Here is a 27,212-nt window from a genome sequence, read left to right on the forward strand (position 1 = left end):
TAAAATGTGACTTGAATGATGAAACAATGTCACATCAAGTTGGTGCAATTTGTGAGATGTGTGGACTAGCAATTGTAGCAAGTCAATGCCATGACCTTGCCTCTTGAATCATTATCAAAGTAACATGGATTTCATGAGCATACAAAAAATATATTTGTTAGTTGGTGAAACACCACATAGAGTCGATCTTATAAAACAATGCAACCAATTTAAAATTATAAATATTTTGTCATCCAAGCATGAGCTTAAGTTGTCATGCATGAACTAGTTTACAACCAACACTATAATTTTTAAGTTATTTCTTTCCCTTGAACAAAAAAACCTAGAATTATTTGGCTAGTAAAATCTAACATAATAGAGAGTTGCAATTCATTCTCTAATTTTTGGCATAAAATTAAACACTTATACTAGATCTTTTAAAAAGCACTTGCATAGCTCCATTTTGACCAAGTCGAACACCATTCTCATCATAAGTTTGAAGTTTGAAAGGATCATAAGGATCAACTTTATATGTTGGGAAATGCCATATATTTCTCCTATATATGTACATCCTTCTAATGTATTTTCATTGAATTCACTACTTATCTATTCATTTGCCAACAATTTGTATTTGAATTGTTGTAACTATTTGCTCAAGTTTCTTTGAAAAATCTCATAGATTAAAGGGGCTTAAAATATTATTACTAACTACTCATGTGTGTGTTGTCACGTTTGTGAAGTTGTCAGTAATAACAAGTAACTATGAGATTCTTGTTTCATTGTCACAATCGACATTGATCTCAAAAAAGGATTGAAGCCACAATGTAGTATGAGATGTATCAACATTCCTCTTTCCAACTCAAATGTACTTAAAGATTTCATATTAGTGAATTAGGTAAAGGGAAAGATCATTGTATTAGAATTGCCACCATTTCCCTTTTTGTTAGCTAAATGTACATGTGATGTACATATAAGTTGGTCTCTATATGGATTGTGTGGATGAAATCTTGTTATTTTGGTATGTAAACTATGATGCCACTGATTCCCAAAAAGAGATATGCAGGCAACACCATCTTGAATGAACCCTCGAGGATTAGTTCTATGTTTAAGTATTTGCCATGTTATTTGAGCTTATCTTATTCAATGCAATATTATACATCTATAGTGTAGACCTACTACCCTTGTTATGGTTGAGTAAGGGTATGAAACTAGCTCTAATAATTGGAAAGATGTTGCTTGGTTAAGCATAAGCATATTAAAGGTCTAATGAATTTGACACACAAAAAAATATTGGTAGTAACCAAATGTGGTTATTACGTTTTTTTTCCCTCTTTCTCATCTTCTTTAGGAGCAAGGTCTATGACCTATATTATCTTTCCTCATTCTAATAGCGATTCATCGAATTTGATCTAAAATAATGATGAAATTGTTATCTCTCATATATAATAAAATGTCTTAAAATTACACATGAGACTATGTCCTAACCAAACCCCTCTCAACTAATTCATCTAAAATTGATTAATTATGCATGTTGAATTTGTTACTTTACCCTTTCAAATAAACCAAAGGAATTTTTTAATTAAAAAATCGAAAAACAAATATTTATCACCGAATGTGGTAATAAAAAGACATATTGTAATAAAAAGGGAAGTTAAATATAAACATTATTTTATAATTAAACATGGTAAATGAGAGACATAAATATTTATTTGAAAGTTATATATAATTACTATTATAATTAATAAACAATCTTTCAATTGTTTGGTACATTCAAGATTTAAATTTGATGATTATATTTAGATAATTTCTATAAAACACTATCAAACTTTTAAGAAGACTATATCATATAATGAAGAAATTTCAAATAAACTATCATAATTTATATAAAATTATTTTGATACATATATTTAATTTACATAAAATATTATTTATAATAAGATATGTCTTAATATATTTCATATAAAGAACAATATCATATATCATATGAAAAGATAGATTTCAAATAAAGAGTTAAAATTTATATAAAATTATTTTGAGATATATATTTAATATATATATAATTTTACTCGTCTTTAAAAATACCAATCATAAATAATATGCTTTGACAGGCAGAGTCGACCGTCAAATTTAGGCCACACCCCATTAAATATGGGGGAAACTTTCCACGCCTCTTCTTTTCTTCACTGTTAACTCAGTACTACTTATTTTGAAGTCTGCGAGTATATGCAGACAACGAGAGCAGAAGTTCTTTCATCAGCTCCCTTATTTTATCATCAATAAGATTCCCATCACCATCAAATTTCGCAGGAGGTTCAAATGCTCTGATGCGAAGCTCAGGTTTATTGATAAAATGCAAATTTAGGTAAACCCCAATTTGTCTCAAATGGTATTGGGACAGTCCGCCGCCATATCCTCCCCCAGCACTCATTATAGCTGCAGGCTTGTCGGACCAAGCATTGGGATGTCTGGATGCCCAGTCAAGGGTATTCTTCAAAGGACCTGCAAATATGGAGCCATTTACAATAAACATTAGATTTGTATAAAGCAATTGCACAAAGGGGAGTGAGCAGACGACAATGGCTGCCCAACAGAAAATGGAGCTGGACGAGGTTGAGTATAAGAAAAAAATTAGGAACTGTTTTAGGTAATGCATGTTTCATAGTTTTTTAGCAATGTATTAAAATATGATTGTGTATTACAATGCAGACATGATACATATAGTAAATAATGTTGAAATGTGAAAGAAATGGGGATTAAAAAACACAGAGATGGGAAATGAAAATGCTAAGTGGGTTGGTTCTAGCATCCCCCTGAATCGTGGATTGCAGGCAGTGGTTAAATTTGATGGTCAACCCCCTGCCTGTCAAGTAAATTTTTTTAACGCTGCTATCTCTTAGTCACTGCCCTTCAAATGTTAGGTTTTTTCTGAATAAGGAAAATTCAGAGACCAACTATGTTACTTTAAACTACTCACAGTCTGCTCAAATTTTCACTTCGCATTCGATATTGCCTTGTAAAAAAGTTGATTCTCCAAATTCCCATCACTATTGTTTGTAGTCGCAAGATAATGGGCTCAAAATGTGGGGGTTGTAGTCGTGGTTCTAGAGATTTCTGGACAGTGAAAAATATATATATTTTTTTGCAGAGGTTTTGCAAACCCAAGGATGTGAAATACCTCTCGGCCCCTCACGTTTATTGCAACATAGGGCTCTGCAAAGAGCTGATAAATGCTGCTCAATCAATTATATACATAGGGATATTGGCAAAGGTCTGATCAATTAAAAGACAATGAAAACTCGCAAGGAGTGAATGGGATTAGAAGAGGGTAAGTGATGAAATCTCACATACTGTCCCCAAGAAGATTGCAATTCTATATGCCAATTACTTTTCCCAAGGAAATTGCAACTTGTAAGCATCATCTGAGGACTGTTATGGTACATGGCATGCTAATCATGCATGCAATCTTGAAATGAGTTTTACAGAACTTTGTTGACCTCTATAAACATATCTTTGTCATAAAATCTTGCATCCAAGTCACAGGATAATTGAGTGTGTCATTAAGCTTAGTGACAAAGGAGAGAATTTATAAGACTCAGATTAATGCAATTAAATCGGTGGACAAACAAAAATTCACAAGCAATGTTAGAGATTACCTTTTGAAACTTGGGTTTGCAGGTAAAAACATCAAATTAAGAGCTTTAATTCGAATCCTCTAGAATTTGAACCTTTCTTGATACCTCTCGTATTTAATAATAGTAAAAGTAAAACCATGTGAGAAATTCAAATTGCCTTTTTTGATGAGTAAAATGAATTTGTGGTGTTATTTTTCATCATTGTAAGACCAGTTTGGATCATATGTCAATTACATTATCTTTTGCAATTAACTATAGCTTCTAACTGAAGTGTGATTCATTTGAATGCATGCGTTTGATGTAAAGAAAAATTATGATGCAAGAGAACGGTATTCTACTTTTAAGAATAACATTTTACAAATCTTCAATTTATGAATCTATCATCTATCTAAACACATGGATTTGGTATTAAGTAAAAGATTGCTTACACATCACTTGACTTCGACAAAGCTGAGACGGAAGCAATTATAAATAGATGTGAAAAGAAATAAAATGGAGTATAGTCTTGAGCAAAATGAAGCTTAAAATGAGATTCATGAAGCCGAAAAAGATGAGGAAACGCTACCCTTGGACCAAAAGACCATGAAATAGGTCCAGGTACTTGGTTTGCAAACAAAAAAGCTTCAACGTTAGAGATTTATGTATTCATTCAAAAAGAGAATTTCATTATCTCAATAACCTAGCAGGTGGTATAACTTCATCACCAATGAGTACTCAAGACAACTGACATTTCAAGCAAGGAATATCAAGCAGATATGGGTAATTAAAAAGAAGTCTCAAATGTTTGAATATTTAAAGCTTACCATAGACAACTATGTTTTGCATTCCAATTTTCAGGCCACAGCTACGGATGGTTTAGGCATTGTTCCTAAATATGGTTAGAAACTTTGGGAAAGTAGTCAATCTCAATGTCCAAAAGATGTCAGGAGGAAATGGTAGAAGAGAACGAAAAGATGTCAGGAGGAAACGGTAGAAGAAAAAGAAACTAACTTTGCAAGATAATTTAAAAATTAAGCAAGAATTATCAACGGCACAGGCATATGGTGAGAATGTTCAAGTATTTGAAGATTTGAAACTTACTATTGACAAATATGTTTTGTATTTCAATTATTATGATGTGGCAATGGACAGCACATATATTATTCTTGGATATCCTTGGTTTAACTTAAAATAATTGAGAACCATCAATTTTGATGTGCAAAAGTTCACGAGGCTTGGTATAGGAAGAAGAAAGTAACCTTGTAGGGTATTGCATAACATAAACAAGCAATCAAGGTCAAGAAAGGCATTGTACACAAGTTGGACAAAAGTTCCCTACCATATAAAAAAATGAAGAAAAGCATGAAAAAGAATCAAAAAAAGGGCAGAAGAAATAATCAAAAGCAAAGCGTAAGCAGGACTTGGTTGCTTGTGAAGGAATCTCAAACCCTTCACAAAGGCTACCGCATATCAATATCCACATCACCATGAATGACAACAAGTAGAGAAGCATGTCATGGAGCAACAAAGAAGCAACCATCATCATATATACTTGATATCAAAGGAACAAGGATGGGTATACATAATATGAAATAAGCAACAGCAATTGACATGCACAGTATTAGAAGAGCAATGAAAGTAACCTTTTAGTACTGCAAAAAATGAGCAAACAGTTAAGGTCAAGAAATGCACTGTATGTGATTTGGACACAAATCCCCTACCACATTAAAAAAATGAAGAAGAGCATGATGACGAATCAGAAGAAGAGCAGAATATAGGATCAAAAGCAAAGCTTAAGCAGGTCTTGGTTGCTTGTAAGGAATCTCAAACCCTTCACTGAATCAAATGACAAAAGAACATGTGTACAATAAGGTTGAAGAGTTTATGAAGGCTGCAACATATCAATATCCACATCACCATGAATGACAACAATTAAAGAGCATGTCACAGAGCAACAAAGAAGCAGCAATCATGAATAGATACCTGATATCAAAGGAACAACTATGGGTATACACAATATCAAGTAAGCAACAAAAATAGACATTCACGACATTGGAAGAGCACAATTATGGCTTGTGCAGCAAAATTGGAGACCATTGTGTAGGAAGATCTCATATGATGGCTAGACAATCAAGCATGATAACAATTGTCAACAATTCAATAAAACTGCCATTATTTAGTTTTTTCACACACTTTAATGGTGAATCATGCTTAGTGGTTGACATGCGATGTGCATAATTGTTGTTTAGTTATATTAGTTTAAAAATGTGAGTTGTGGATTAAATTACGTTAGGCATAGCAGGTCAAATGGGTAACTTGTGGGTTAATAGTTTATCTTTCTTCAGTATTATTAAAATCAATACAAGAGACTCAAATCATTTCATTGACAATGATGTGAAATACTGAGATACTAAATTTGTCTTAGCTCTCATATTTGGAGATACTTTGGAAAGTATCCTTACGAGTTTTTGTATCTATAACTTAAGGGTTTCAAATTATTCTCGAGTATATGGAATACATCTCTTGTGTGCATTCTTTGTTATTCTTGACACATTTCCAATATTGAATGCCTGATTCATTTCATTTTTCATAAGTGCAAAAGTTATTATACCGATTTAGAGGAATTTAAAGAATCAGCATAACAGTGCTAAGAAGCAGTGAAACAAAAGGTATTAGCATACAGTGTATAATAAACCCTATGTGAAGTGTAAAACTCTAGGATTACTGCATACTAAATAAACAAGTGCAAACTACAATTATTAGCTGTACAAGAGGGTAAAAACAACGAAGCAAAAACTATTTGTCATGCTGGATGGTGAAGTTTGTGCAAGCACACATTCCATCTACTTCATGAATGTTCTCTGCATTGTGAATCAGAGTACTAGCAGGTTCTCATTTAATACCAATAGAAAGCACCAGAAGATTGTTGGTGGTGATGCCTAACACTAAGACAGGCAAGTAGCTAGTGCTTTTTACTTGGAGTAAGATTTAAGTCCATGTCAATTTCCTGGAAGATGTGTTTGCCTTTTTTGTTAGTGGGGTTAAGCTAGCTTGAGCACAATGGAGCTAAAGTTGGAGCAGCTCAATTAGCTGCTGATGTTGCCTAATGAGCTGGTCATGATGTTGGGCGGCTTGATGCATCAGCTGAGCTTGCTAAGTTATGAGTTGTAAGGAGGGCAGTAATATTGTGCATTGTCACCTTTATAAAAGTTCCATTTTATCTGCCAACTAAGAGATTTGAAAAGAGGTAGGGGGCAAATACTGAAAGTGAGTCCAAAGAAGCAGAAGATGGTAAAATATTGTGATTAGTCATAGAATGCCAGTGGATGCAATTTTTTTCCCAAATAAATCACCATTTTTTGAAAACATTGTGGTCAACATGTTTTGACCCATATTTTCCAATGAAATTGTGATTAAAACACATTTAAATCTTACGAATCACATTTATTACAAATTTGACCAATTCTCCATGATTTTTTTTTTACTGTTTCATGTTTTTTGGTGGGGTTTACGGGTTTTGAAATTCCTATATATTTGTCAAGATGCATTTTCGGGTTTGTTTGTTTTGTGTTTTGAAAGTTTTTTACACATTAAGAAGCAGGTTAGGGCATACATTGGTGGCATCAAATTCTTGCTTCATATTCTTGCAACTACAGCTATTGCCGACACTTTTGCTATTAGACTGAAGTAAATAATGCAACGGTCCCATTTAGTTTTGGTTTTCTTTATCTCATATACTCCAACACAATTCAAATATAAGTATTCATCAAACAACCTACAGTAGTATTTAGTGAAGTCTAAATGGTTCCATGATTGCTCGTAATTGTCAATACATGATTTGAGTGTTCAACATGTTCACGAGAGTAGACTACCACAAAACTTTGAGTTACAACCCTTATAGTGTTGACCATTAAGCATACAATTATGGTTTCCATCAAGGAGTTATCGTGTGGTTACCTTTTTGTGGGAATAATTTAATGAGGATCATTGATTGATTGATAATTAACATGAGATAAAGAATATATATATGTATGTATGTATGTATATTTCATCGACAAGAATTTTGAATAGAAATAGTTCAGTTAATGTTGGTTGTTGTTCTTGGCCATCTCTATTTACTTAGAGACTGTAGTTTGTTATTGTCCTTTTAAGAACTATTATATTCAGTTATTACTAATTGTTCTTGACTCTCTATTTGCTTAGAGAAAGTAGTTTTTGTTTTTGTCCTAAAAACAGTTCCATTTCACTTATTACTAGCTATTCTTTGCCATCTATGTTTACTTAGAGACTATTGTTTGTTAATGTTCTATTAAGAACTGTTATATTCAATTATTATTCCCTTTAACTATTATTTATTACCAGAGTTGCATGGGTACGGGGGTACTCGGAGATGCCGGAGGCTGGTACCGGTACGGCTATTTTTTCAAAATAGGAGACGGGGGGTACTTTGAGACGCCAATTTTTTTTAAATATAATTTAATTATTTATAGAAAATCTGAAAATATAATGACAATGAACTTTCAAAACAAGAATTAACATTAACTTTGAAGTTTAAGTACACAAATGTGAAATGAGTCAAATCAAAATGTCATACAAATGTCTGAAAATGGAGCTCACGTCGGCGGTTTTTGCTTCTGCCCGTGAGTCGCATCAAACTTTTTGACTTTTGCCTGTGTTTTTTAGGGTGGAGACAGGAGGGTTCGTTGACGTGGACTCTCCTATGTGCAGAGACGTCTCCCGACGGGTCTCTGGTGCGGGAGACGCGTACCAATCTCGGGTTCGCGTTCTAGGGGGTTGGGTTCGTGTACCCATGCAACAGTCACTAATTGGGAATTTTGCAAGATCTCACATATGATGGATCCAAAAATCAATGATGAATGTTGATTTATGTGATAAGTCTCCAACAAAATCCTTTAATATTTGATGCGCATAAAGTCCTTTGCTCAACAATATACAAATTTAAATTGAATGAATCTTAATGACCCGTGTTGGAACAAACACTCCTAGTTTAATTTGGTTAAGAGGGTTAGGATTTTTGTTGCCAAACCAATTCTTATTTAACTTGTAAATGAACAATTGAATTGAATTTTTTTTTTTTCAAATTTGGCCATCATGCCTTTTAGAGTGATTTTGTGTGGGCACTTTGCACATTAGACTCAAGTACAACTAAGGTCAAATGCAAATTTTGTTTAAATGATGTCAATGGAGACACATATCGCTTCAAATGGCATTTGGCAAAAGAGGCCAAATAGGACACCATTGCTTGTAGAAAGTGCCTCACAAATGTCATATATTAGATAAAATAAGCTCTTTAGGCAATTTTTGAGCTATAAAGGCAAGAATTGAGATGGAAATGGCTTATAATTCTACAAATGATAGGGGCAATCCTTTAGATGAGGTAGTTGGTGCACAAGAGTCTTTGTAGGAGTCTCAATCAACACCTACTTTTACAAAAGGTAGCCCAAACATAAGTGGAGGAACATTAATTCCTTCTTTGCACCTTGTAGTATACCAAATTCAAAAATCACTTCAGAGAGTACAAGGTGGAGGAAGAACATCCATGAATAGGCAAAGAAGAAAATTGCAAATTTTTGGGTCTACTCTAAGTTGTCCTTCCATGTTGCTAGGTCTTCATACTAGCAAGGCATGGTGGATGCTATTGCAGCTATAGCTCCTAGGTTCAATCCATCATATGAGACATTCAAGGTTGGTATGCTTAATTACACGATATAAGATGTTAACAAACATTGATTAGAGCGGGCAAAGACTAAATGCACTATAATGTTAGATGGGTGGACAAATCAAAGGAACCAAACTCTCATCAACTTCCTTTTCTTTTGTGAAATTGATATAGTTTTTGAAATCTACAGCTGCATCAAATAGAATCAAAATTTGTGGATGCACTGTTTGAATTGTTTGATGAGACGGTCATGGATGTAGAGCTGCTAGATGTGGTTCAATTTATTATAGACAACGTTGTTGAAAAACTCTTGATGAATAAATATCTCTCCATAATTTTTAGTCCATGTGTGACACACTACCTTGATCTAGCCTTAGAGAACATTTCAAAACTTGAATGGGTGAAGAAGGTAATGCAAATGACTCACGCTATTACTAAGTTCATCTACAATCACATAAAAGTGTTGTGTATGATGTGCTCCTTCATAGAGGGCAAGAAGCTAGTTCAACCAAGGGTGACAAGATTTACTATGTACTTCCTTGGATTGCGGAATCTTTACCAACAGAAAATGAATTTGAATTGAATGTTCATTTGAAATAACTAGATGAGTTAATCTTCACAAATCAATTGGATGGCAAGATAGTGGCAAAGTACATTTTTCCTGTTAGTTTTTTAAATGAAATTGAGAAGGCTATCAGATTTTGAGAGCCATTAGTAAATATTTTTGAGATTAGTGGATGGGGAGAAATCCCCCATGGCTATTTGCATAAGGCCATGGACAAAGAAGGTGATGAAAGGTGGGATGGAAAATAACAAGGACAAGTACATGCCATTGCTGGACATAAGCAATAGGAGATGGGATTAACATATGCACTCACCTAGATATTGTATGAAGACAACATTGGTTTATAGTCCCTAATTCAATGATGATGACGATGAAGTCACATAGGGCCTAATTAAGTGCATGAAGAAAATGTTCCTTACCCTTGTTGTGTTGGATGACTTATGGTAAAGCTACCAATATACAAGCAAGAATTTTGTTTTTCAAGTATGTTTGTGGAAGCTAGGAAGACTTCAAACCAGTTGGATTCCATAAAATTTTCATAATCTCTCGATATAGGAGATATTTGGTGGTGTTAATCGTTCTGTAGGTCTTACATGATATCATCTTGGAATTGGGAATTTTGTGGCCAAGATGCCAAAAATATTTAATGGATGGCAATGCACATTTTGTTGGGAATATGAATTCTCCTGACCATGTTCGGGTTGATCGGAGTAGCCTACTTTGATGGAGCAGTAGAGTGTTACCTTGTTACCTTCTTGGTTGTTGAACACTTTATGATCGATGTGACTTAGGCCGATGTTTTTCTTTCTATCGGGACAACTCTGGCCGATGAACTCGACTTCTCGGGTTTGGTATCGGCTATCGGGAGAAGTGGTTATTTGCTACACCGAAATCTCGATGGTTTGGCTGTCTTCCGGTTGGAACGCTTCGCATGTCGGCATAGCAGGTTTGAAGTCATCCTGATGACCCGACGAAGTCGACTTCGGTCATCGGGATAACCTCGGCTTTTGGGAAGACTGCATCAGAGTTGTGCCGATGATCCGATGGACCTATCTTAGGCGCTTTGGGTTGTCATCGGCTATCGGAGGTTCCGGTCTGGAGTTACGTCGATACTCGATGAAGTCGCCTTCGGCAATTGGGTTGATATCAGCAATCGGGTCGATGTGATGAAGGCTACGCTGAAGTCCCGATGAGTCTGCTCTATTTTGTCTCGGAGTGCTTTGCTTATTGGGATAGCAGTTTTGGGCGTGAGCCGATGACCCGATGAGACCACCTTAGGTTATCAGGATAACAATGCAGATCGGGGTAACATCGCAGTGTTGGTTCCAATGAGTTGATGAGGTCCACTCTTGGTTATCGGAGATCGCGGTAACATTTCATGTGTTTTGCCGATGACCCGATGGAGTCGCCTTCGGCGATCGGGTATCATCGGGTGATCGGTTCTACCAGTTGAAAGCTATACCGATGGCCGATGGAGCGGAGACCGACTACGGATGTGAGATCGAACCGGGATCCAAAAAGGTGAACACTCGGACACTAAGGATGAGACTGTCGGTGTATATGAATACGAACCAACCCGACTTCCGGATGAATGTGGGATATTTGGTTCACACGAGTTCATGAACCGACTGGCAGTCGCCCGACGGTTAGACTTCCTGGTGGTTGGAGCGACTAACTGTCAGAGTAGCCAGACGAAACCGAAACGCAGTTGGATGGATGGAAGACTGTTGGATTCCATAACAGTTATGCTTAACCGATACATTGTAATCTTGGCTGGTATATATGTTGCCAGAAATGTAACCGAGATGTGACAGAGGTTGAAGTGTGGTTGAGCATAACAGAGTGAGAGGCTCAGAGTTGCACAGAGTAGAAGGCATGGAATGTCATTAAAGAATGACAAGAATTCCGAGATGTTTTGTCTTGCTCGATGTGTGAGGAGTGTGAGAGGCTACTGTGTGATGTATGTCTGGAGTTCTGTAATCCTGAGTGTTCTGCATTGGTGATGACTGTAATCCAAACTGTACATTCTGAGAACAAATATCTTAGAAGAGAATCTGGAAACTTTATTATAATCATCTGTTTACTGTGAATAAAGTGATTTCTCTTTGGTGGTGGGTTTTTTAACTGTAAAGGTTTTCCCACGTAAATCTGGTGTTTACTCTCTGTGTGTTTGGATATTAAAATCATCTGTTTGAGTCATCTTGATGTGTTGCAAAAGAATTTTAAAACACATACTTGCTTTACTCTCCTATTGAATTGACGTTAGGAGAGCGTTTTCCGCACGTTGCTTTCCTTACACATTTCCATCGGGCCATATAATTCTTCTACTTGTGAGCGTACTTGAAGTATTTTTTAACATATGCATTTGAAGAAACACAATTGTTTGATACAACAAATGAATGATTTGGTTTTTGTTTACCACAACATCCACAAAAGCTAAGGAAAGCTCAGTTAAGTGTTTTAAAATACTTGTAATTGTAATTATAAGTTGTAATTGTTGTTTTTGTTTCACTTTCAATTCCATATTTAATTTCTATATGGAAAAAATCAGGTAGCATCAAGAAAGACCAGCCAATAGACCTCAACAAGATCAGTCCAAATTCTAAGTGGATTGCAAACAAAGATGCCCTTGACGATGGTGATAATTATGATCTCTTTAAAGAGTGCAACCAATATAGTGATGTGCTTGAACGTGACTCTAGAGAGGTTCTAATCCAAGAGCTTCATCATCGTGACCTAAAGCCCTCTAGTGTAGCTCTCTTCACAGCAGAAAGAGTCATTGTCTGTCTGAATTTTTGGAACTTTGTTCTTAGTTTGTAGGTTGATTTTATACAAAGTAGATTGTCATTGAAAATTTGAAAAATATTAACATCTAGTTTTCATTTATGCACCATGCAATATGCATTTTGCAATGCAATACAATTAGCAATATGAACATAAATGAGAAAAAATAATAACCACAATTCATGGGTTAAACTCTCATTTTTATTTACTCTCTGTATCTCTAGTCTATTAAAATGTCTTTAAATTTAAAAAACAGAAGGCATCTTCCCTCTCTTTTGTGTGTTTTTCCACATTCTTTTGAAAATCCAAACTTTTCCCAATCAATTCCATTTTAAAAAAAAAAATTGAATCTTCTGGTTTGCCAATTTTTTACCCAAAAGATTTTTGCTGCTATGGCTGAAATTTGGTGGACTGGTGGTGGGACAACAAGGGACAAGTTGTTTTTGATTAACGTAAACACTTTTGACTGGAGCTATGAATTGGAATAAGGGATTTTGAAAGGGACCCACCCTTGTACAGAGCACAGAAGAGAGAAGGCAGAAAGCCAGAAGGTGGTCAGAGAGCAACCACAAGGTACAGTGTGTTAAATAGTGTTAGTGGCTTGAATCATATTTTGAGCATTAAGATGAAATTCAGGAAAACTTAATGAAAAGATATGGATGGTTCCTCAGAAGATTCAGTCTGTTGCCTTGTTTAGGCATTTTCCTCCTCTAATAAAGCTTTAGAGATGGATTCTGGTAAAGGTTGTGTGGACTTGAACATAATGAAATGAAGTAATGGTCATACTGCAATACAAAAGCTGGGTGCTGAGAAGAGGGATGCAGATTCCTGGAGAAAACATTACCTCTTGGTATTGAGGGTAAAAACCAGAGAGATAGTTAGCAGCCTGTGTGAGCGTTCATCAAAGGTGTCAGCATTCAAGTAAACTTGGCCTCAGTTAAGAATTAATAATGGAAGAGGCTTGAATAAAGTAGGGACTATGAAGATACCTAATTCACCTGAATGATGATACAGAAAGCTATCCAAGGCACATGCATGTTGGCTTTGGTTCTATCAAATTACCCATGTTAACCACTGTGTCAACCACTTACAGTCAGAGATTAATGGCATCAGGAAGGGGAACTGCAATGCCATTATGAGGAATGGCATCCCCCTCTTCGAATTTGCATTCATCAGATTTCACATTTCAGGATTGTATTACGCCAGTTTCATCATTGGCATTTCCCAGTTTCCAATTTCCAAATAAGCCTTAAAATATTCTATATGCTCCAGCTTTCAAGATTTTGTATTCATTGCATCCACATTTTCCCAATTTCCAATCTCCAAACTAGGATTTTTGTGAATTCCTCTTCCTCACCAGATTTCAGGTATAAGGATTTTTGCCTGAAAACCTGCATCTCTGTAGCTCATCCGCCCTACTTATGAACTCTAAGCCCTCATTTGGACTTAACTAGTTTCACTGCTTTGTTTAGGATTTGGATTTTCAAATTGACATCATACTATTCTCATTGACTACCATTTCCCACCATTCGTCACTCCAAATCTTAAATTTCAAACTGCTTATCCAGTGACTTGGCTGATTGTCCATCTTGAACAGGGTTTGATGTTTAGAAATTAGGACCAGCGCAATTTATGTATCTTTTTTGTTTTATTTTTAAATTCAAAATCCCTAATTGGCATCTAGGATTTTGCACAAAAACCCAGTTCCCTGTTAGCAACCGGCACAAGCTGGTTTACATACTACCAACTAATTTGAGTGGTGAAAAGGGACATATATAAACAGTTGTGGTATCATTTTCCCACATACATGCATGTGCATTGTGGGATATATCCCACTGCATTTCAAAATGTAGAAACGTGCGCACACTATTTTTTTATCTCTAACCTAAAGACAATGAGTTGAAATTGAAATTTACCTTTCAAGTTTCCACAGATACTTTTGCTGAATATTTCCTAGACTTCCAGTAGCAGTTAGAATTTTAGTAAAGGGATCAGTCTGTATGGTACGTCTATAAAATTAGAGGGTTGAGAGAATGCACTTGGAGGAAAGAACTGGAGATTTATGGTACAAAAGCCTGTACAAAAGGATGATCCCACTTTCTATGGGCAATGAATAATGGAAAATCATAGATGGTAAGGATGCAAAGAGGGGCATCGAAGGAGCCATGCCCTTTGTTACATACATGCCCTTTGTTACATATCATGTCTTGGGGTTCAACTCTTATTAAGTCCTATAGATTGAGGTAGGTACTAGTTAGTATTAATTCAAAGCTCCTTTTATTTTAAGGGAACGCATAGATGTAGCCAATTCCATAATTAAAGCAGAATCAGCTTGTGCAGGGAAGGGTGACAGACAAGATCCCAGGTCTGCCTTATGATCAAGATATTTGTTGCAGGATGGTTCCGAGAAGCCATGGACTCTTGATGACCAATATTATCAAATAGAGAAGATAGCAAAGTACCCAAAGCAGCTAATAAGCATGTCATAAATAATAGATCAGAGCTATTTCCTCAAGGAAAAGGGGAGGAAGCCTTAATATGTTACCTTAACAAGAGCATGCCAATAATACCAATAATGAAAATACAACTATTTAAAATAAACTCACTTTCAGAAGACTTGATTCAACAGAGCCATGGTCAAAAGTGAAGATTAAAAAGCTGAGACAAGCATTAAGGAAAGTCTGGATGGCAAATGTGCTAATATCATAGGGCTGGATGGATAAAAACATCATGAAAATGGATTAATAGATACCTTTAAAGTGGGTATCACTATAAATTTTAATTCTGAAGATTAAAATTATTTTATTTTAATTTTAAATATATTTCTATAATATAGAATTTTATTAATTTTATTATTGTAAGTCTAAAAATTAATCCCGTTACTCCCCTCTGCTGCTACAGTTTTGTTTCTCGTTTCTGGTAATATGGAATGACAGGAAGCAGATCATCCACAGGAACTAGTACCATAAACAAAAGACACTTGCAAAAACTCTTGGAAAACTTTTGTGCAACATTCAAAAACTCATAGAAATGATGATGGATTTATTTAAAACGATGAGTTCTAGCATAGAAAGCTTCCAAAAGCTCCTAGAAAATGAATGAAAACTGGGGGAGATGATTTTGCAAAGTTTCCAGCCCCTCACCAGGAGTTTCTGACATGGAAAATGGTTTTGGAGACACAGCTAGGAATACAAACTACTGGAAACGTTTAAAGGGAACAAGTTTCGTGTTGGGCACTATTACGAATGCTTGAATCTTCAATTACAGAACAACAACTTCAGTTCCTTAAAATGTTAACATTCTTATCCCATAAACACTATTTAAAAATGGGTTGTATTTGCATGAAGAAGTGATCGAGAAAGCTTACTAGTTACAGAATAATTGTACTCTGGAGATGCAAAGAGTATGCAGTCAGCCTGCAGAACCTTGGCCCTGAGCTCCTCCACTGATGGAGGAAATCTGTTGTTTACTTCCAGATCGGTATTTACAAATGGAAGATGTGCAATTTCCAAGATGTCAATCTCCATATGTGGTATGCTTTCCTTCGCAATCTCAACAGCTTTACGCATGAAAACAACATTCAGTCAATACATAACAATGGCACCCAGGATTTTGTAATTTAAGCTTTTGTAGACTTACCAGAACGGAGTAAACCCCGATTAAAGGAGGATTTTCTGAGAGATCCAGAAATGGCTGCCACCTTCATGACGTGCTCTGGCAAGCTATCTGCACTTGCCATTGTTGACATCGACTTGGAGCGCCTGTAATTGAATTTTGTTATATGTCGTTTATGTGGGTTGGGGCATTTTTGGAGGAGACCAGCAGGCACGGTAATAGCGCGCAGCATATTCATTGTGGGAAGTGCTACCATCTTCTTTCCATTTCAGTTGACTTATATATACAATTAAATCAAAATCCAGTACTCGTTTCAGGCAAGCTATAAATTTGACAGCTGACTCTACTTGTTATTCATTCAAAGTTGTTTTCGTTGACATAAATTATCCGTAGTCAATATTTGTATTTACAAAATTTGTTTTAAGAAATTGTTGAATGAAAAAATACATATTATGAACAAGATTTGTTTTTGAAAAAAACTGTGTATGCTTTTGAATTGATGTTTTCGATTGCTTTCAGCAATCCATCATCAGGATGATGGATGAAGAACAATGAAGAAATGGATTGCAGACAAAGACTAAAAAAGGAGTTTAATAGGACACCTAACACGAGGAATAAGAGTGAGGTGGGGAAGAGAAAATGAAAGAAAATGTCAGATAATAAATAAAATAGATCATTTCTTCATTGTTCTTCATTCTGATGATTGATTGCTGAGTGCAATCCAAAACGTTGATTTAAAAACATACACAGTTATTTTCAAAAACAAATCTTACTCATACTACATCGATTGTAAAAAACTCATACCTATTACATGCAATATACATAAACATATAAACATATGCATGTACATATAAACATATATATTCAAATATGATTCCCTTTTCTCAAGACTATATATATATATATATCCTTTTAACTAAATGAACATATGTGCATTGGCAACACACTATCTACATAACCTTGTACACCATATGAAGACATAAGAGTGGGAAACCTTTTAACTAAATGAACATATGTGCATTGACAACACACTATCTACATAACCTTGTACACCATATGAAGACATAAGAGTGGGAAACCTTTTAACTAAATGAACATATGTGCATTGACAACACACTATCTACATAACCTTGTACACCATATGAAGACATAAGAGTGGGAAACAAGGAAAGAATAACAGTGGGGCACGAAGAAAATAATAAAAGAGGGCGCCTATGCCAGTTAAGGCGGAATGGAATAAAAGTTACATTACGAAAAGTGGACACGCTCTATCTGTCATTAGGAATTCAAGATCTCAAATTTAGGGCTGAATCTCCTGTTTTCTCTCTATTGCTGGTAGTAGGCCTTCCTCATTAGGTCCAGCTCTAAGATGGAAGAATACAAGAAGTAAAGTTGCATTCCAAAGCAACAATAGTTACCACATGTTTATAAAGAAAGTGGTTTATGAGGAATGGAAAAGAATACACACGTCTTTTTGACCAAATGATAACATCCTTTAACATATATTAATTAAAGAAAGTGATATGTTACCGTTTATACTTTATTAAGTGATATCATCATTTAGTATATAATTTTAAAGTAATTGGTCTATTTGGAGTGGAATATATATGAAAGACAATAAAATGATTATATATATAATCTAAAGCAAGTGGTCTATTAGGAGTGGAATATATATAAAAGAAAGTAAAATGATTATATGTATAATCTTTTTAAATCTTCATAATCTATTTTATTTAATTTATATACTAAATGTTGCTATGAGTTAGTAAAGTATACACAGTAGTATCTTTTATATATATATAAGTAGTCTCTTTTATATAAGATGCTATATAAGTAGCATCTTTTATGTATATATAAGTGGCATCTTTTATATATATAAGATGTTATATATAAGTGACATCTTTTATATATTTATATATAAGTGACACCATGTGTGTGTCAGATACATGTGTCATATATGTGATGTCATTGATATATGTGTGTGATGTCATTATATAAATATATAAAAGAGGGCATTTATATATACATGTATATAAGTGACATATATATGTGATGCCATATATATATATAAGAGAAGACAATGGTATAGGTAAAAATAGTGATAACCACTTTCTTTAATGGATGTTATCATTTATTATATACATACATACCATTTTAAAAAAGTTTTTTATATATTAAAATATGTCATGCTATACATACATACATATATTTCTTTAACTCTATCAAATAAATAAGTTTTTTTTAATTACATAAAATTAAGATATAGAAAAATATGTTATTCTTAAATATTACTTATTTTAATTGTCAAGAAAAATTTTACTAATAAAAATAGGATTGTGAGTAAGATGTAAAAATTACTAATAATTATTGGATTATTGAAGAGCGTGATACTTAAGTAGCATTAAATAATCAACAACAATGTTTCTTTATATTTGGAAAAGGGCCATGTGGAGTGAAAGTTCATGAAAAAATAAAATAAAATCATTCTTCTTAGAGTGGACAAAACTAAGATATTGGAAAATATGCTATTTTTACAGCTTAATTTAATGATCAAAAGTAAAATTTGACTAATAAAAATAGGATAATTGTTTAGTGACTTTTTAATGTGTATACGTAGAATTTTTATTAACCATTTGAAAAGTGTAACTTTTGATTTAAGGAAATGATGTTATGTCACCATTGTAGAATTAATTTTGTCTAAAAAATAGTTTTGAAACCAAAATGTATTTTATAAATAAAAAAGAGATACTTATGAGAAGAATATGCTAGAGAATGTGAATTTTTAAAAATTAACTCCATCATCAAACATAAAATAGAATTCTGACTAATAAAAATGGGATAATTGTTGTTTAACATATTTGTCTTCTTAAACAATTAATTCTTACTACTCTATTTTGCCCAAAGTGAAGACAAATTATTAACAAACAATTGGATAAGTTATTAAGTAATTTTCATTTGAGATTTAGTGAGATACAACTCTAATGATTAAATTTTTAGATTTTTAACGATGGGGTATACTTTTAACCAAAAAAGTAGAAAATGAACACTAACATATGTGCATAGCCATAACATAAATGTGATTATAGGATTTAATACAATTAAAAGATTTCAAAAAGCTATTCAATGCAAAGGTTTGGAAACTTTTTTTTTTTTTCAATAAAATGGATTTCACAAAGCGTCCCAATGCAAAGATTGAAATATAAGTGAATGGCATATAACTTTAGCTTGAAATTTCACCACACCATGAAAGGAAATGAATGTTAAACAAATGGATATTATATTCACACCAAAAAATGTATAGATAAATATCAAAGCATAACATTCGAGTTCACACCCACAAAGTGAATCTTCTCATAAATAGGCAATTTTTTTTCTCCTTTTATTGGTTGTCTCACTAACACTATTTTTTTTCTCCCTTTTATTGGTTGTCTCACTAACACTATTTTTTTTTTTCATTTCATTGGTTGTCTCACTAACACACTATAAAATGGGGATTAAAATTTCAAACCCTTCAAATGCCCTTTGAATACATATTTAGAGACTTCAAAATTGTGTATTGCCAAAGTCTTGAAACTAATTCTTTAAAAGAATCATGATCAAAAGTTTAATACATTTAAAACATTACAAACTTTTAAAGTTTAAAATAAAACATGTGGTTATTGTTGAGGTGGTGGTTCTTGTGAGCCCACATTAGCTCCACCCATAGGGGCTTGTTGAGTGGCTATAATATGTGCCTTGTAGTTCTCCAACACTTGGGTGATAGTTGGAATTTTAATGTATTGTGAAATATTCACATTTTTAGTTCTAAGCTTCCAAAGGGCCTTTTTGCCATGAAAGCTCTCAATTTTGGCAGTGATGTTGGTCGGGCGACTATTGAATACCATGTCTAAGCTGAATCAATTTTTGCTTTCTTCTTCAAATCACCTTTATTAAAGGCCTACTTATCTGAAAGTGTTATTGACTAGAAAAAATAATATAGGCACCGTTCTAAAATTATGTAATATCTAACTAGAAAGAAGGGTGTAAAATATGAGCTTAGGAAGATAGAATGTACTCTAGGGATATTATATAAGGGCCACAACCCTTATTGTAAATATAAGTAGATAAGGAGATCTATTCATCGGAATAGAGATATAGAGAGCATATAGAAGATAATATAGAAGAATGATATATATTTTTTTGATCGGTAATAATGATTATTTTTATTAATACATAAAAAGAAATTTACATAGCTATATAAAAAATTTCCAAGAGATTTCAAGAAAATCCACCAATTCAAACCATACTCTACTACTTTACCTTGCATCTGACTATACCTATCACCCAAGCACCCATAAAGAAATTGAAACCATTTGTAACAATTGGCTTTAACAAAAAAGAACACCAATCCTACTGTGGGAAGAGAGGACAAAAACAACCCCCATCAACGCCAAAACCCGTCCAAACCTACAAACACCCACCAAAACTACCTTGATTACAATTTACAACTATTTCTTTCATAGAGCTTGTATGCCATTTACAAATGCCCGTATGTATGCTTTTTGGCCGCACCAAAAAATTTGGGCCAAAATATTGCAAGACCAAAAACTTGACAACAAACACAAACAAAACCAACACTAAAAGGGCCAAAGTCCATCCCTCACAAGTAGAAGAATGATATATTAAGGAGATATAAGGAATGCAATAATTATATTTTGATATATGAATATAGGCAATTATGGTTTCTAACCTATTATGTGCATATGATATTTTATTTTGATTTACAAGTAAAATAGTGTAATATGCAGCCTTATTTGTACTTTGATTATTTGTTTGTTTTTTTATTTTTTTGAGTGTTTTTGCGATGGATTTGAGTTGCCAAATAAAGTGCAGATAACAAAGTACTTTATAATAAATGAAGAACTAAAAAATTAAAAGAAACTAAAAATACAAGTAGCTGAAAAAATAAGATGATATTACATATCCATGTCCGACATATCCATTTGCTCTTTTGATGAAATAAAGGTCGACCACAACAATGACCAACAAATACAATGATCGGAAACCCCATGTATTTCACCAAGTGACTCCAAAATGGTACGAATGGTTGTCGAGTTGATTAGCAACAAATAATGAACACCAATAATGCAGATTTAAATCCTTAAATACCAATCTTCTGTCATAAAACCCTCACATCCAAGCTCTTGAAATGGCGCAGCTAACATTAGAAAATATAACTAGTAATGAACAACAACAAAACCCTCCAAATCACCTTCCAAATCAATCCCTATCAACCAAATATTCAATAAACTCTCAAAATATGAAAAGTAGATCTCCAATGAGCACAATTGTGAGCTCTGAATGAAATCCCGAAGTATCTCTAGATTGTATCTCTCAACAATGTAGAGAATGTTGCCTGCAAGGGTTTTCATCTTCACAAATCAAAACTAAAGAAGTAATCTCCTCCAAATAGAAGTTGATGCTCTGCAAAATGGGCAAGTGTTAGGATAAAAACCTGTGATGTAATAGCACACAAACAACAAGAAACAAGTGTTAAGGTTAGTGTTATTCAACCAAAGATCAACCTAAGTAGGCATATCAAAAGAGACACCAAGAACAAAGTAAAACATTTTACTACGAATATAAATGCAAGAAGACATCTCCTAATGCCTTCTACCATACTCTTGGCTCCTTCTCCTTTGGTCATCTCCTCTCCAAGTTCCAAAATAGTGTAGCTCTCAGCAGCTTTTTGCACTATGGATGCTTATGGAGGTTTGAGATTGAAGTATTTGCTCTAAATGTGAATAAAAAGCTAATACTATGCTATTGATACTAAAATGATTTATTTTAACCAAAATGACAATATATGAGTTGATTATGCTAAAATGCTCTCTAAAATTCACTATAGCTTAAATGCATACAAGTTTTCAGGATCTGGATTATGAAGAAATGGGCTCTATTTATAGGAAAAATGGAGCAATGGATGGTTGAGATTGAGTAATCTCAACAAGGGTCAGGATTGAATGATTTGAGATCCATGTGAGGGTTTTCAACCCAATCCTAGGATGACAAGTGTCAATGTGAGATAGGTTGAGAGGAGAGGGAATAAGCATTAAATGCTTGACATGACTTGGGAGTTAACTTGGGGGTTAGGGTCAATGTTAGTTGAATGAATAAATTCTTTATTCAAAGAATAAAGCTTTTATCCAATGGATAAACTCTTGTGCAAAGGCAAAAGGGATAACCATGGTCAAAGCAATAAATGCTTGAGGAGACACATGAGTGCAAGTTGAAATAACCATAAATGGTTATGTAAGAGCCATTAATGGTCATGTAAGAACCATTAGTGGTTTTGGAAGACTTTGGAGGTTAAATTGTTGAACACACAAAGCATTAAATGCTTTTCAAAGACTTTGAAGTCTTTGAGAAGTGACTCCAAGTTGCTTAAGAATGTGACAATAATTAGGGGAAGGATTAGGTTAATTGGGAAGGGGTTAGAAGAATCTAGAAGGGGATTTAGACTTGCAAGTGGGTTTGGTGGGTGAGGGAAAATAGGATTTTTAATTAAAATAAATTAATTTATTTCAATAAATGTGTGCAAGTTGCATTTGTAGGAAAATGCAAGTGGGGGGGATAAATGATTTAAATAAATATTTTATTTAATTTATTTAAAAGATGAATAGGGGATTTAAATGAAATAAATATGATTTATTCATTTAATTGATTTGAATTTGGTTTAATGAATTAATTAAAATAAATTGAATAATTTATTTAATTAATAGGAGAATGTTTGGAGATGAATTAATTAAATGTTAATTTAATTAACTGATGGCTAGTGGATTTTTAATCAAATAAATAACAAATATTCATTTAATTAAACTAGACAGATTTATGTGACTACATTTGCCCCTCTTTGAGACGATGCGATTTATCGCGTTGTTTCAAAGAAAGAAAAATAGGTGTGAAGGAATGCCCCATAAAATGTAAATTTAATGGGTGGTATGCCCCCTCGAGAGATGGGCCAATTTTTTTTGAAAAATCGGGCGATCTCTCGAAAAAGAGTGAAAATTGGCAGGGTGGTAGAAAAGAGGAAGTTAGCAACGTGGGTAAAAAAAAAGAAGAAATCGGAGGTAAAATGGAGAAATGGGAGGCTCAATAAGTTCACGGGGACCACGACGGTGAGCGAGGGAAAGTTATGGTGACTGTGAAGGGTTTAAATGGGGAGAAAGGGGTGAAGACATGATCATTTGTTACTGCGACCAGTGTGAAACCAGAGCTCTGATAGTGACTTGTGAGAGGAGCGAGCAGCAATCAGGATGCCGATACCTATTGCAGAGCACCATTTCGAGCGAGTCCGTCGGTTCCAGTGGCCAGACGACTACAGACCAGCGGTACGCAAATTTAAAATTTTGGATTTCATGCATTTTTGATATGTTTTTCGCTGAGTCCAAGTTGAGTTAGGACAATAGTGCTAAAAATATGTTTTGGCGCTTTTGTCCAGTGAATTAGTGCTATTGTGCCGCAATGGCGCTATTGTGGGGCTGTTTGGGCATTTTTGCAAATACTAGCGCTTTTGTAGGCATGTTTAGGCACTTTTGTTTTTTGAGCGCTATTGAGGGGTCAATTGAGCGCTTTTGTCTTTAAGCAGCGCTATTGCATAGTTTTTGTAGCATGTTTGTAGTTTTAGCGCTTTTGCATAGCTGATTAAGCGCTTTTGTTAGGGGTTTAGTGCTTTTGTCTAGAAGTAGCGCTTTTGTTTGCAAAATAGCGCTTTTGTTTGCAAGGTAATAGATGCCCCAGTGTGTGTGAAAAAAATCTCCCGATGCCAATGATGGATGGATAGGGATGTGAAGTGAGAGTTGTTTTGAACCATAGCAGCCTGATGAGACTTAGGTCATTAGGATAAATGCCTGTTGAAGTCTAGGTGTGCCATGATTACTTATCTGTTGAGACCCGAAGATACTTGATCAAAGTATCTGTTGATAGTCTAAGTTTAAACTTAAGAAAGTTTGAAAACAAAACAACTGATGATGATTGATTGATGTCTGTGTGTAGGAGGATCTACGCGTGTTGCAGTTACGCGAGAGACATCCAACGACACAGGGGTTGCAGGATCGGCTAATAGAGGTCGAGATTGATTGTATTGCAGCGACTGAGTTGTACAATGTGATGCACATGCCCGTGATTCAGATGAATCACGGGTTGATTACAACTTTAGCAGAGCGCTAGCACAGTGAGACATGCACATTTCACCTTATGCAGGGGGAGATGATAGTGACTTTGGAGAATGTGTGGCGGATCCTTCATATTCCCATTTGGGGTGAGCTAGTCATTTACGACAGATCATGGGGGACTGTAGTAGTTCAGTGAGTTTTTGATGACGATGTGTTTATTATTGATGGCTCGATAGTGTGGGAGGATATTGCTGCATTATACGAGCCTCTACCAGCAGTTTTGTCAGGCATTATGGGAGGAATACTGTGCCCAGATAGACGATCACATGGTCTGGCCGTTGGTTGGGGGCAGGTGATCGAGATGATGATGACAAAGGGGACCTGATTTGCCCGGGGATCGTGCGTGCTGGCGCACTTATATCAGGAGCTGCATGAGGTGGCATACCGCGGGAGGGGCTCATTGGCAGTGGGAGTGACGCTGCTGCACATTTGGGCATGGGAGCACTTACCAATGACCTGACCAGTGAGTTTGAGATTCCGGGCAGTCGACCAGCCCTATATGTTTATGTATAGTGGTATGATGAGTCAGCCCCACCTGGGGAAGTTAGAGTGGTGGCGACGGACATTGGATGATCTAGATGCCATGATTTGGAGACCTTATCTGGAGTGCGATCCCTGGGAGGATGATGTGGAGGCACTGCCGTATGTTTTCATGACCCGATTCCTCATTGGGAGGACATCTTATCATGTAGAAAGACAAGTGCCAGGCAGGGTTCTAAGGCAGTTTGGACGGCAGCAGGGTTTGCCTAGGGGATCGGGGGAGTATGCGAGAGTGGTCCGAGAGAGGTATGCATGGGGGCTAGTACTTCCATATGATTAGGCATTGGTGGAGTTCTAGACGCTTCAGGCGAGGCCATGGGATATACGGCTGAGGGTGGTGGATGCCGGGGTTTTAGATGAGTATACACAGTATATGGAAGCTCATCCGATTCTACGGATATCTGATCCAGTAGAGCCGGTTCTTGCTTTTGAGGATGAGAGGGGACGAAGACGGAGGAGGGGAGGAGGAGACGGTGGAGGTGGGGGAGGAGGAGGAGGAGATGGTGGAGGTGGTGGAGGTGGCGGTTTGGGTGGTCGGGTCCAGCAGAGAGGGAGAGGCGGATTGCCACTGCGGATATCATAGGGGTCGTTGGTGCCGGGAGGAGTCAGATTAGGTGGCCGTGGTATGGAGGGAGATCTCGATGTATAGAGGGGAGGGAGATACTGGAGAGGCACACATGGAGATAGGGGAGGGAGCGACAGGGAGTGGTGATCCTCGGGAGCATATGCTAGCTCATTTGCATACTCGACTGATAGCAGCTGAGACACAGGTGGAGGATCTGGAGGCAGAGGTTGCAGTAAGAGATGTGCAACTATTTGCATGAGAGTCGGAGTTGACTGTAGTGTTGCAGGAGAGAGATCAGGCTGTTGACAGGGTGGTTCAATTGTAGGAGAGAGTGAGGGTTTTGGAGGGAGTACAGGGACAGGGGCCATCTGTAGAGGCATTGGCGAGGGAGGTACGAATAACAGGTGGAGAGGTTGATTATTGGCAAGGCCTATATGAGCAAGTGGTACCATCTAGTCAGCGAGCACTAAGCTATTTGCAGATGCGACAGGCCAGATAAGAGCGATCCCAGAGGATGCAGAGCAGTGGGGGTGTGATGGGTCTTCTATGGAGAGATAGGTCAGGGGGGTGCAGGAGCTAGTGAGGGTTTGATGGGGCCTCCACGGAGAGATAGATCAGATGGTACAGGGACTAGTGGGGGAGCAGGTGGTGATGGTGGTGCAGCATCTGGTCAAAGTGGCATCTGAGAGAGCATTTTGCATATATGTATTTTTATTTTTGGACTGTATCTTGGATGGCTCTTGGTAGCCGATTTTGTAGACTTCATTGTACTCTGATACATGAGATGATATATATGAGGAGATCCCATATTTTGATGATATGCATTTTGTTATGTATGGATGCTATGCAGGATGATGTTTTTATGAGTTTATTGCTTAGATGGATACGCGTATATGTATGCATTTATGAGATGATTCCTATATGCATGTTCTTATGATGATTTATGATGTTGGATACTAACATATGAATGCAGGTTTATACATGTGTGCATGTTTTGTTTGATGTAATGCTTTATGTATGTAATGCCCTGATGATGATGTATGCTTATGATGATTTATGTATGTAATGCCATGATGATGATGTACAGGATTTTGGTACTTTCATTTTTGATATAATGATGAATGCAATATTTTGAATGAATGGTTAGATAATGATATGCAATGATGTTAATGCAAAGAATGAATGATTTATGTATGGATATGCATCTAAATGTTTTTTAGATGAATGCAAGATGGATAAATAAATGTAAAGTACAAATGTTTATATGATGATGTCTAAATGAATGGATACGTATAATGGATATAAAATGGTATGAACCAATGTTTGAGAAAAATGGTTTTATGATTTTAAATGCCTAAATATGATTAAGTAAAAAAAAAATGATAATGTGATGATAATGCAACTTATGGTTTAATAACTGCACCTTAATGCAATTAAAAAGGATACTGAAATACAATTTTTAAATGAAGCCTAATAAGACACTTAATAATGGATGAATGAATGCACTTAACTAATGAATAGATAAATGAATGTATGCAATGATACATGATAAAGGATAATAAAGGATGGTAACATGATAATGGATAACTGACACCAGATGAATGTATAATAAATGGTTAATACAATCAAGGACAAGTTGATCATATGAATGAATCCAATG

The 27,212-nt window shown here is 35.4% G+C and overlaps 1 protein-coding gene and 1 long non-coding RNA gene across 2 annotated transcripts; one reads left to right on the plus strand and one right to left on the minus strand.

The window, feature by feature from the left end:
- Positions 1-1,932: 1,932 nt before the first annotated feature.
- On the minus strand, positions 1,933-16,922 carry LOC131073506 (NADPH:quinone oxidoreductase). Its single transcript, XM_058009948.2, has 3 exons — positions 16,259-16,922; positions 15,987-16,178; positions 1,933-2,478 (listed from the first exon to the last, which is right to left on the minus strand). Exons 1-3 carry the CDS (start codon positions 16,488-16,490, stop codon positions 2,177-2,179), a joined length of 726 nt encoding a protein of 241 aa, XP_057865931.2. The 5' UTR covers positions 16,491-16,922; the 3' UTR covers positions 1,933-2,176.
- LOC131073507 (uncharacterized) lies at positions 2,472-12,827 on the plus strand. The gene is made up of 2 exons (XR_009112887.2): positions 2,472-2,623; positions 12,387-12,827. It is a non-coding gene; the product is annotated as an uncharacterized LOC131073507 (long non-coding RNA).
- Positions 16,923-27,212: the final 10,290 nt, after the last annotated feature.

This window comes from Cryptomeria japonica, chromosome 1 (genome assembly GCF_030272615.1).
Source record: "Cryptomeria japonica chromosome 1, Sugi_1.0, whole genome shotgun sequence".
NCBI classification, from domain to species: domain Eukaryota; kingdom Viridiplantae; phylum Streptophyta; class Pinopsida; order Cupressales; family Cupressaceae; genus Cryptomeria; species Cryptomeria japonica.